Raw genomic sequence first — 13,048 nt, 5'->3', positions numbered from 1 at the left:
CCTTTTGTTCCCTAGGAGCCAATACGTTGGCACGAGCAAGAAACAAAAATCTGTCTTGGGGTAGTCCAAAACAGTCTGGTGAGGAGGAACACAATCCCTTATAGCTAAAGTTGGGCATGACCCTGGAAGACGAGGCAATTGCAGATCCTTCCTTGATTTAGAAAAATTAAGTGTAGATCAGAGAAAAATGAGTTGTATGTCACCTCCTAGAATAACCTGTATGTAATGCAAAGAACCTCAAAATGAGCTGGATATTGAGTAATTGTAATGACTGATCTTGGCCCTCTCAGAGAGGAAAAAGCACCTCCCACTTCTAAGTAGAAGGTGGAAGCTAGGAATGCATATAACAATATGTGATTTTTATTCATAGTTGATTTTGCTTAACTGTTTTTCTTTGTTACAATGGAGGGCTGATGTGAGAGGTGGGGTGACCTTTCATTATATCTGAAAGTACTAATATAAAAACAAAGGCTATCAATAAAATTTGTTTTTTAATACCTAAGTATAGTTCTTACACCCCCCATAGGTCTCCCTGACTACCCTAGGAGAACCCCACCCTATAATTTGAACCCTAAACTTGTAGCAGGCAAGAGACCAGGTCCCCAGCAAGAATCATAACTCAGTGTTGGTCATATCTAGTTGTTTCTGTATTCTAAAACCATCTTCTTCCCCTTCGAAACTCATCTAACCGCTCAGACCAATTTCCCTAGCAGCTTACTCTCTACTCATTTCTGGCTTTCAGGATCACTCATGCTCTCTAGGTGCCAGATCAAACTTAGCCCATTCTCTGAATCTGAGAGGCAGGCAACTACACCCAGTCAAGTTGGCAGTGAGGAAGCAATAGGGGCTCTGGGTTCCAATTCTGCTTCTGACTCATTTTGGAACACTATCAGGCAAATATTTTATATCCATTTCCACATCGAGGGAATGGGGGCTGAAGGTAGTGGGTTCTCAAGGATGTAGAGATAAGCCATTAGTAACAATGAGACACAGATTTGTAGAGTTATGAATCAGAGAGAGAGAAGATTTGTCATCTTCTGAAGCACTAGAGAAAATTAAATGTAATCGATATGTGTAGGATTTTGTTTCTGGGAAGTGAAACACCATGAATAAGTTTGGATGCCAGCAAGAGGGAATAGCCATAGGGTCCCTTCCCATCGAGGGAGTTGGCATGGTAGCCTTGGGGATACTTCCTTCCTACAACAGCATCCCTAAATCTCACTGAGTCTTCCAGGACCTTCCCACCAACTTCCATCATGGTAAGAACCAAAGTCTCTGAAGGACAGCCACCCCCTCTCCTGTCATGACTACCAAGATTCAGGCTCTCCTTCCACATTCCCACTGCCCTCCAACCCCAAATGAATCTTCCCTAGGCATAGTTACAGCTCTGATTCTTACAGCAGTTAATTTAGTTTCACCTTTAACCTTGTGGTAAGTCACCCCAAGTAGAAGACATATCAAAAAGACAAAGATTAGCCTATGTCCATTTTAGATCTCTACAGCCCAGGCCGGCTGCCCTTGCCTACTTAGCATGTGATAGGGCTGTCTCCCCTCCCTGTCAGTTGGTGTGGACTTTGGGAATGCAGACTCCTTTTAACACTAACCTGAGCAAACCATTCATATGATAGAGTATCAACTGAAAAGAATCACAGAAACGGATGTGCAGTGAGAGAGTCAGAAACAAAAACATTGTATCGTAATGATTATATAGTGATATTGCAACAATGGTGAAAAGAACCCTGATAAGAACTTCCATGGACTGACTGATGAAGAAGTCTTGCTAGTGAATGGGACTATATGTATCTAATTCCATTAAGTATACAAGACATGCATATATATGGTCCCATTAAATAAATACTATAGTATATATGCACATGCATATATGCACACACATTTTTGTTCAGTTGTTTTTAGTCTGACTCTTTGTGCCCATTTGGGATTTTCTTTGCAAAGATACTGGTTTGCCATTTCCTTCTCTGGCTCCTTTTACAGATGAAGAAACTGAGGCAAACAGGGTTAAGTGATTTTCCCAGGGTCACATAACTAGTAAGTGTCTGAGGCCGGATTTGAACTCAGGTCCTCCTGATTCTAGGCCTGGCACTCCATCCACTGTGCCACCTAGCTGCCTCCCATATAAGACTATATTTTTTGCCCTGGAGCTACCGTTGCCATTTCACTCTCCAATCTGGATCTACAGATTCCTTGCTCATGGTGGGCAAAGCCAATCAGTTCTGAACAATCTGGCCATTTTCAAACCTACCTGTCTCCCCTCCCATGCCATTACTCCCTTTCCACCTCTGGCTCTGAGAACTATAAGCATATCAGCTCTGCTTTTTGCCCTGGAAAGGTTCCGTTGGTGGAGTGCCTGCGTGTTCTGTTCACTGTCCCTGTGTTTCCCCAGACCATAACTCCCTTCCCTGGCCACCATGCCTCATCCCTCCCATTAGAATATAAGCCCTCTGAACCATTTATACAGTAATAGCAATATTAGAAACCAGGCAACTTTGAAAAACTTAGGAATGTCAATTGATACAATGACCAACTACAAATCCAGAGGACCCAAAATGAAACCTGATGCCCACATCCTGAGAGAAAGGTGATGGGCTTCAAACAGAGACTGCAGATTTATTTTTTTTGACATGGCCAATGTGGAAATTTGTCTCATCTGACTATAAGGCCTGTAGCAGGGTGTTTGTGCCTCTTGCTTTCTCACTTAGAGGTGGGTAAAGGGGTGAGGAGGGCAAAAGAGGATGAGAATATGAAAATAAAATACAATTTGATTTTAAGAAAAATGTAAGTTCCTTGAGGGCAGGGGCTTTATATGTATCCCCAGCACCAATCCCTTAATAAGCACCTCGTCATTTATTCAAGTTGCAAATCTATCAGCTGTGGTTGTGATCCAAGTAGCAAGGGTTTTGGGGTCAAATGGGATAGTTAGGTAAAGTGCCTCTTAAACCTTAAATAAATTCCAGCTATTAAAATTGGTGCTCATGGACTACCATCTACCATTCTGAATTATTCACATCCCTGTAATTAACATAATTGAGACTTGTCCACCCATGAGGGATGAACAAGGTCTGTGGTTCTGAGCATAAAACATATCACAGGTGAAGTTGGAGGAACCAAAGCTGAAAGGCACTTTAGGAGTCCAGTAATCCAGTTCCTCCATTTTAAAGCCAAGAAAACCAAAATACAGAGAGGTTGTGATTCCCTGGCCATCTCCATGATGTACATTTTCTCTCCAGTCTTCTCTTCCTCCTCCTTCTCCTGTGACAGATTTGGGAGCCTGGACCTAATCAGAGGACTTTCACTTGTATCTTACCCAGACCTGTGATCATCATGCATATACACTTGGGGTGCATGCCCCCTGTTATATCTCACCTCTTAGGGTGGGGTTGCGGGTGCTGGAGCCACCTCAAACCACTCCAAAAAACCTGATTGTTAAATATTCGCTGTGAGCATTTATACATCACAAATTGGCAAAGTATAAATCAGGGCTTGAGTTATTATTTTGTTCATTGTCTAGACTTAAGAAAGTAAAAGAGAAAAGGTTAATAATGCCCATTAGACATGTGTCGTACATATATTTTTTCCCAGAAATTCAGTGTTAAACATTTACCACCACACCTCTGCCCTTCCCCTACTGCTCTTTCCAGTTCTTGTTTACCCATCTATATTATCTTCCTCTACTAGAATGTAAGTATCTTGCAGGTAGAGACTGTCTTACTTGTACTTATACCTTTACACACTTTTAAAAAATAATGTCTGGTACATAGTGAGGCCAGCTAGGTAGCACAGTGGGTAGAGTGGAAGCCCTGTAGTCAGAAAGATCTGAGTTCAAATCTGGCATGTGACCCTGGGCAAGTCACTTCACCCTGTTTACCCCAGCTTCTCATCTGTAAGATGAGCTAGGGAAGGAAGTGGCAAACCAGTCCATTATCTCTACCAGGAAAGCCCCAAATGGGGTCACAAAGAATTGGGCACAACTGAAAAATGATTGAACCACAACTGGTGCATAGTAGGCATTTCATAATTGCCTTTTCATGTCATTGAATTACCCAAAGTCACACAGTAGTAAGTGTCAAAGGTGAGACCAGTTCTCCAGGAAGAAAAAATGTAAGTTTGACACACTTTTATTCATCTCCACTATTAACATTTTCTCTATGTCTTTCTTGTCTAGACAATCAACAAAACAATAAATCAAGCCCTAATTTGTAACTCTTCCCATGCTTGCATCTAAAAATGGAGTAACTGTTTCTTGTAAACTGGTTGGAGCTGCACACCCCTGGTAGTAAGTAAGCATCAAAGCTAGAATTGTAAGCCAGGTCCTCTGATGGCCAAGTCAGGGTGTGGCAAACGGACCTGGGGCCAGGAGGGCGGAGGCAAGCCCCCTCCAGGAACAATCCTTCCCCTCAGAAACGGACAGGGGAGCCCATTCCTGAGTAAGAGATGGAAGGTGAGGCAGAAGGGTCCTAAAATCACAGGATTCGAGCTGGAAGAGACTTCACATAGATCATCTGGGTCAATGGTTCTCAACCTTATCCAATATAAGGACCATATTTAATGCAAAACAAGACAGAATTTTATCTCCCTTCCCCTCTCCCTCATAGTAGTAGATTCCAATAGTATTGGAATCTGTTGATTGAGGAAAAAAATGAGGATCAAAAGTCAGGAGTTATATAGTGTGGTCTAGTGGAAAATGCATATGCTTCGGACTAAGATAACTTGAGTTCAAATCCCAACTTACTTGTGCAAATCATTTCATCTCTCTGGGCTTTTGTTTTCCTCAGCTATAAAATGATGAAGTTGGATTAGATGTTCTCTGAGGTTTCTTCCAGCATTATGGTTCTGCTATGAATTTGTTCATGCTTTTATGAATTTATTTGAATAATGTTATACAAATATATTGTATATAATATGTAAGTATAATATCTAAATTTAATGTATCTATAATATATAAATATTTTATGTATTTTAATATATTTATAATATAGTAAATTGTATTCATATTTAATATAAGTATAATATAATGTATTATATTTATAACATAATGTCATATCTCATATTTGATATGGTTATTATATACTAGATGAAATAATAATCTTAATTAATTAATTAGTTTGATGAATTTGAATGATAATTCATCATAACAACATCTGCCTACATTTGAAAAGTAGTAAGTAGCACCTTGGTATGTGAGACATTATTCAGGGAGATTCCAGCAGGAATGTCTATTTGCTATTTGCTAGGTTGAGTCGCTGACTGAGATGGATCCTTTGCAATCATTCCAAAGTTCACCACATAAGAACCACTGACCTAGTCCAACCCCATCATTTTACACATAATGAAACTGTAGAAGTGACTTGCCCAAGGTCATACAAGTGATATAGAGAAGAACTAGGATTCCGACCCAAGCCTCTGCCTCCCAATGCACCGCTTTCTCCACTATACCATCTTCCCTGTGCCTCTCTTAGACTTATGTCATGAGGGATCCTGACCGCAAATGGCTTCTCATCTTCAAAAATGGGAAAAATTTGTCAACAGCATCCAAGAATGACATAAGAGCTCCCTGACATTTCAACAGAGGACATTTGATTTTTTTTTTGAGGCGTTTGGGGTTAAGTGACTTGTCCAGGGTCACATATCTAGTAAGTGTCTGAAGCTGGATTTGAACTCAGGTCCTCCAGACTCCAGGTCTGGTGCTTTCTCTATTGTGCCATCTAGCTGTCCTGATGTTTGATTTTCTTCATTGGGTTTTCATATCCATAATTTCACTTGACCCTCAGAACAACCAGATAAGGTGAGGTCCTTATACCCATTTTATAGGCAAGAACATTTGGGCATTTTGAAGTACAATGAATTACCTAACAATACTAAGCTAGCTGGTAGCAAAGAACAGGTTTAGAACTCAGGACTCTCAACTCCTAGCACTGCATAGGTCTGTCCAGTTCACCCTCACCTGCTCAAGAAACTCCAGTGCTGCCTATCACCTCTGGGATCAACTTTTGTTTGGCATTCAGAGCCCTTAATGAGGTCTCCCCTCCTCTCTGACCCACTCCTATCACCTTTCTAGTCTTAACTTATATACCATCCTAATGACACTGGCCTCCTGGCTATCCTTCCAAGAAGATACTTCATCTCAAACTCTGGGTATTTTCTTTTATTCATTCATTTATTCATTCTTTTATTTTATTCATCCATTATTCATTCATTTATTTTTAGTTTTCAACATAAGTTTGAGTTCTAAATTTTCCCTCCTCTCCAAGACTGTATGCAATCTGATATAGGCTGTACATGTACAATCATAGTAAACATATTTCCCCATTAGTCATGTTGTGAAAGAAGAATCAGAACAAAAGGGGAAAACCCTGAGAAAGAAAAAAAAACTGGGTATTTTCACTGGCTGACTCCCATATCTGGAATTCTCTCCCTCCTCATCTCCACCTCCAGTCTTCCCTGGCTTCCTTCTAAAATCCCACCTCCCACAGGAAGCCTTTCCCAATCTCCCTTCCTTCTATTGCCTTCCCTCTGTGAATTATTTCCAATTTATCCTGTATGGAGCTCGTTTGTACATTGTTGTTAGATGTAGGTTGAACTCTCAAGGAGTTCAATCTCTGAGTATCCCCAGTACGTAGCACAGATTTGGCACATAGTAAGTGCTTAATAAATGTTTATTGACTGACTGTGGTCTTTCTGCAGGTGTGGAGAAAGTCCTCCCATCTCCTTTCTCTGAGTCTGGGTGTGAAATATCCCTAATATTCATCACTGTTCCATCTTCAGTCCTCCCTCCCCTTGTGGTACTCACGAATCCCAAGGTCCTTCAGACCAGATGCACTCAGTCAGATGGTTGGGTTAGCTCCTCTATCTTTCTCTTCTACAAGCTCTTTCTCCACCCACTTCTATCTCCACCCCTCTCCCTCCCTCCAACCACCTTCTTTAACCTGGGCTAGCAGGAAGGGAGGTGTCAGGGGAATGAGCAGTGAGGCAAACATCTTAAAAAGCTGCCCGAGATGTCATTTTAGCAAATCTAAGCCAAGGCTCAGGGTCCATCTAGAGAAGCTGGCCACCATGACAACAGAATCCTGGAGCCCTAGCCCTGGAGAGGGAGATGAAAACTATGAGTGGTCTGGGGACTATGGGGAGCCAATGTTCTGTCCCACTCCTGACCTCCCCTATGGCCACATCTTTATACCCCTCCTCTACCTGGCTGCCTTTGGGGTGGGGCTGGTGGGAAACTCCTTTGTGGTTTGGCTGCTGGCTTGGCAGCAGGGCCCGCAGCGGCTCGTGGATACTTTTGTTCTCCATTTGGCTGTGGCTGACCTGATGTGTGTGGTCACTCTACCATTCTGGGCCACAGCAGCTGGACTGGGTGGCCATTGGACCTTTGGAGAGGGCCTGTGCAAGGTCAGCAGTTTTATTATCGCAGTGACTCGATGTGCCAGTATCCTGCTTTTGGCTGGCATGAGTGTGGATCGATACTTAGCCGTGGTGAAACTCCTGGATGCTAGGCCTTTCCGGAACCAGGGCTGCATGCTGACGACATGTGGCGTGATCTGGACCATCTCTCTTCTGTCGGGGGTTCCCTCCTTGGTCTATAGGAAACTGCTGCCCATGCCAGTGGGTCCAGGCAGCCTGTGTGGAGATGACCCTGCTGACATCTTCCAGTGGCTCAGCCTCCTGGTCCTCTTCCTCACATTCTTCATCCCCCTGGGTATCATCCTTTTCTGCTACTCCCTCATCTCTCAGCGTCTCTGGAACCCTCCCCACCTGGGCCGGGGTAGGAAGAACTCCCTCAGGATCATCTTTGCCATCGTGGGCACTTTCACCTGCTCCTGGCTCCCCTTCAGCATCCTGAAGACCTTTTTCCACATTGCCCACCTGAGGACTCTGCCTTTAGACTGCTCACTGCTTCTGGCACTGCGCTGGGGCCTCTCTCTCTCTACCTGTTTTGCCTTCGTCAACAGTAGTGCCAACCCCATCATCTACTTACTTCTAGATCGATCCTTCCGGGCTCGGGTTCAGGGATCATGCAAGGGGACTCGCCTTCCCCTGGCCGGCAGAGTGAGCTCAACCTCATCTCTCTCAGGGGGAGACAGTTCTATATTCCAAAGTTGGCCCATGGGACGGGCACGGAACACCCGCCTGGCCCCTAGACTTTCCTTGCTCCAGGATCCATGAGAGAAAGGGAGGGGATGCAGGAAGCAGGAGAACCGAAGGAAAGGAAGGAGCTGGTAACAGGTGGGCAGGCTCCATGACTGTTCTCCTCTAGTTGTCTTTTCTCAAAGCACCAACTTCTCTGCCTGGATTCCTGCACTTAAGAGCTGGTGCTTTGCCAGGGCTCCAAAACCAATAAAGAGGGCACCCTTTGCCAGCCCAGGGCAGCTGGGCCATATTTTCCTCTCAGTCCCTGTTTGGACCTGGGGACCACTCTCTTCACTCTCCCTTCTGCTGAAGAGGAGGTTGGTCACTGGCACTAAAAATAAGTGACCCAGAGAATCCTACAACTGGAAGTCCTGTAGCATTACTGTAGCCGTAACAATGAATTTCATTCTCCATACTTTCATTTCTGATTTCTCTCTCTAGCAAAATGCCAGACTGGGTCAGAATACGATAATAATCACTTACAATAATAGCTTGCATTTATATTGTGTTTTAAGGTTTGCAAAAATTGCTATCTTATTTGACCAGAATATCAAAGTCAGACTCCCACCTCTGGTTTTGCCCCCAGTCTTAGAGATCAGTATGATTCCAGTTCACCTTCCCCTCCCAGCCCCAATCCCACATAACTGATATCGTTGGTTGGAGACTCTAATCTCTGCCCTGCCCTATCCCTATTCCCCTCTTCCTGCCTAGCTCCTCACTCCTCACTCACCCTCCCTTCCATGGCAATCTTTGTATTTTTATGGTATTTCAGGGTGTCCTGAGGTCAGGCACAGCTGCACTGGATCAAACTAAAACAATTAATCATTCCCCATCACCTTTTTGTTTTCAAAGCTCTGCATAACCACAGTTATCTTCCCTTCTCTGGGCAACCCCATAGTTCTTGGATATTTTCTTTAGAAGTCTTATCTTCCAAAGAACCTGGACCCTTGAATTTGTTGTCTGAGCAACAACCCACTATGTTGAAAGATTGTCCCCAGAAGGCATTTCACAGAGCCCCTGAGATGAGGGAAGTAACAGACGCAGAAGCTACAACAGTAAGAACAGTTTAATAGGTAAGGAAACTGAGGCACATGATAGAGGAGCAGGGAAAATAACTGTGCAGTGAAATCATATTTGCTTCTGTGCTGGTTTATTTACCTATTCTGCCTTTTCTCCTTCCCTTAATACCCAAGGCTTGGGTATTCAGACTTGACTCGAGATTGTGGGGCAGGGAGGGTCCTGCTGAGAAGGTAAATTCTGTACTGAGCAACTGAGCTCCTGAGCTCTCGTGTTCTCCTTTCCTTAGCCAGGCAACAACAGCAACAACAAAAAAAAGTCGATTAAGTTCTCTGGTCAGCAAAGAACTGCTCCATTCTCAACAATAAGTACATTTTTTACGAACTCTAGTCTCTTGGTCTTTTTGTCTGCTTGAAGCTGTTACCTGAGTCTCTGGGGACAGGTCTCATGATGAGTTGACCAGAAATCAAAGCATCCAAGAATTGAGGTTGACCTCAGGAGTTTACGTTTCATTGCAGGTGACCAGGGGAAACACCTCGACCAAATCAAGAGGAACAGCCCCAGTCGATTGTCAAAAATAGCTTTCCAAAGAAATCTTGAGTTTCACACATTTACTGATGGAAAAGTAATGAGGTGATTGATGGCTTAAAGGCATCTGAAGATGGAATAATTACCACAAAGATGAAATGTATTACTTTCCTCTCCTCAATAAGTTTTGGCTCCATTTTCTCTGTTTTAGTTGGGTACAAAGTCTTTAATGGTTTTATCATTTAGAGCAGGAGTTCTTAGCTTTTTGTTTGTCCTGGATCCCTTTGTCCGACTGGTGAAACTTATGGACCCCTTCTCAGAATAATGTCTTTAAATGCATAAAATAAAATACACAGGATTGTAAAGAAAACAATTATATTGAAATACAGTCATGAAATAAAAAAAACAAAAACCTAATGATTGGGATACTAATGTACTATCAGTGGAGCTGTGAACTGACCCAAACATTCTGGAGAACAATTTGGAACTATGCCTAAAGGGCTATGAAATTACATATCCTTTGATGTAGCAATATCACTATTAGTTCTGAATCCCAAAGGGATCAAATAAAAAGGAAAAGAATCTACATGAACAAAAATATTTATAGCAATTCTTCTTGTGGTGGTTAAGAATTGGAAATTGGGGGGATGCCCATCATTTGAGAAATGGTTGAACAAGTTGTGGTATATGGTTTGTGATGGAATACTATTATACTATAAGAAATAATGAACAGCATGCTTGCAGAAAAACTTGAGAACACTTACATGAACAGATGCATAGTGAAGTGAACAGAACCAGTAGAATGTTATACATAGTAACAGTAATATTGTACGATGATCAGCTGTGAATGACTTAGCTACTCTCAGCAACACAGTGATCCAAGATAATTATGAAGCACTTAAGATGAACAGGGAGAGAACTGATAAAATGTGAGTGCAGATTGAAGCATACTTTTTTTAACTTTATTTTTCTTGTTGTTGTTTTGGCTGTGTTCTCTTTTGTAAGATGGCTAGTATGGACATGGGTTTTACATGACTGCACAAGTACAGCCTATATCAAACTTCTTGCTTTCTCAAGCAGGGATAAGGAGAGAGGGAGAGAATTTAGAACTCAAAATTTAAAAAGAAAGAATGTTGAAAATTGTTTTTGCATGTAATTGAGAAAAAATAAATTTGTAAATAAATAAATGTTATCTCATTCGATCCTCACAATAACACTATTAGATAGGGATTATTACTAACCCCATTTTACAGAAGAGGAAACTGAGACTAAATGAGGTCAAGTGATTCACACAGCTAAGAAGTGTGTGAGATTTGAACCAATGTTTTCCTGACTTCAAGGCCCACACTCTACCGAAATTGCCACATAGCTACCAAATACAAAGTGTACAAAGTGATTTCAAGAGGGTGGGAAGGAAGGAAAGAGCACTAGGTAACAGAGTATCAGAAACAATTTGTAGATCACATCAGAACCGTGCTTTGAAGGAGGCTAGTGGTAGAGGTGAGGAGGAAGGGCTTTCCAGACAGGAGGCACAGCTAGGGTAAAGGCCCATTGATGGAATGTCCTGTTCAAGAAAGGGCTAGCAGGCTACTTTAACTGGAAAAGAGAGTGAGTAAAGGGTTTGAGTATGAAATGGGGCTGGAAAGGCGATGCAAAACCATGTGTGGTGAGAATGTAAAAGAGGCAGAAACCAAGTGCTATTACTATTCAAGGTCTGAGTGTTTAGTTGGGGGAAGGGGGAAGGGAGAGGATCATTAATGGCTAGGGGGTTTCCTAAAACTCAGTTATTTCCGCCCTTTCTTTTCATGATGGCAGAGAATTTCTGCTTCTTTCTTTGGGTTCCTGATTGTAATAGATTTTTTATAAGTTATGTAGATCTCTTACACCGTTTTCTGCAGTTAGGACAATGGTCAAATATAGGAGTGATGAGGTCAGGGAATTATAATGTTGAGGTTTAGGGATTTTGGGGATCCCAAAATACAACACACTGGGTCCTGCTCAAATGAATTCGACTCAAGCCTTCTTTTAGCCAAAGTAAAACAAAGTTTATTAAAGATTCACCATATTGGGTTGACTCTTTTGTGACATTTGTAATGACAAGCGGGCCAGATAGAATCTGAGATAGATCGAGTCTGAGTTAGATTGAATCTGAGGGCCTTTATGGAGGAAGAGGAAGCTTATATATGGAAAGACAGTGGGAAAGATCTGGGAGTGGCCAAGTAGTCTGGTTGGGACTGGAGTGACTGATCAAGGGTGGGCAACAGCTGGAGGCAATGGGGAGGTATCCAACTGTGGAGGGCTGGGGTGGCAAGTCGAGGGGGTAACAAACAATGGAGGGCCAGGCTAGGTTAAGGGTAACAGATTTGGGTATGAAAGGCCAGATTAAGTGGGAAGATTCAAGGAGAGTTCAAGGAGGTTCCCAGAGTCTGTACTCCCACCTGGAGGATCAGAAGATCATAGCTTTAAAGTTAGCTAGAATGAACCTTTGGGATTATCCCTCATTTTACAGGAGATTGAGACCCAGAGAGGTTGAGCAATTGTTCCAAGGTCCCACAGGTTAGAACCCAGGTTCTGTGACTCTCCATTGAGCACTGTGTCCATGGTACCTCACTAGCTCCCTGCTGGAACTCAAACCCAAACCCAACACTCCTGGCTCCAAGTCAGGGCAATTGCTACTGAACAAAGGGCAGAAGAGTGCTCTCAGAAAGAAAATGAGTCAACAGCGAGCCAAATGGATCAACAGAGGGCTATCTGGTGAGCCACTCTAAAGGGACCACCTTGTTTATGAGCTGAACCTCATCCGCAGCATGATCCCTTTAGGGAGAAGGATAGGTCACAGGTGCTAGGAGTGTGTGAAATGACTGGGAACCCAGACTGGAGCAAGTGGTACCTGTGGTGATGGGGCCTTCCTGTGCACAGTTCTGATTGGCCCCTCTCTGAGTCATCTCTGGGATTTTATTTCCCCCCTTGAAAGACTGTACCCTGGGGCAAACTGTGAGAACCCAGATGCCTGGGCAGTGCTGAGTGAACTAGGGAGTTCAACAGTATGGCAGGACCCTGGGAGTGGGAGACTGGGTAAAGGGCTGGCCTGAGATGACTCAGCTCCTGGTGTCACTAGGAGGGCAGATAGAGGCCTTGAGGCTGCTCATCATACAGACTTCAGAGATGTAGGGTTAGGAGCCTGAGGAAGATGAGAGTCTGGCTACTGCTCTGTACCCTCTGTCTGACCCACTCAGCTGAAGTCCCCCACTTCCTCTGAGAAGGGAAGAGAATACTGAGGAGACCATGGGCAGGCTTACTGGTAGAGAGCCAAGTGAAAGAAGTGAAGTGAAATCATACACACACACACACAAACACACAC

At 43.2% G+C, this 13,048-nt stretch overlaps 1 protein-coding gene across 1 annotated transcript; it reads left to right on the top strand.

Annotated features, from left to right (window-relative positions):
- Positions 1-5,102: 5,102 nt before the first annotated feature.
- GPR25 (G protein-coupled receptor 25) lies at positions 5,103-11,628 on the top strand. The gene has a single exon (XM_072648257.1). The coding sequence runs from the start codon at positions 6,844-6,846 to the stop codon at positions 8,176-8,178; it is 1,335 nt and encodes a 444-aa protein (XP_072504358.1). The 5' UTR covers positions 5,103-6,843; the 3' UTR covers positions 8,179-11,628.
- The last annotated feature ends 1,420 nt before the right edge of the window (positions 11,629-13,048 follow it).

The sequence above is a fragment of the Notamacropus eugenii genome, chromosome 2 (assembly GCF_028372415.1).
Source record: "Notamacropus eugenii isolate mMacEug1 chromosome 2, mMacEug1.pri_v2, whole genome shotgun sequence".
Taxonomy (NCBI): domain Eukaryota; kingdom Metazoa; phylum Chordata; class Mammalia; order Diprotodontia; family Macropodidae; genus Notamacropus; species Notamacropus eugenii.
The sequence above is the reverse complement of the archived record's forward strand: the minus strand, read 5'-3'. Positions and strand labels throughout refer to the sequence as shown.

Coding starts and splice junctions, on each gene's coding strand:
- GPR25 (XM_072648257.1), top strand. CDS start 6,844: ATGGTTGGGTTAGCTCCTCTATCTTTCTCTTCTACAAGCTCTTTCTCC.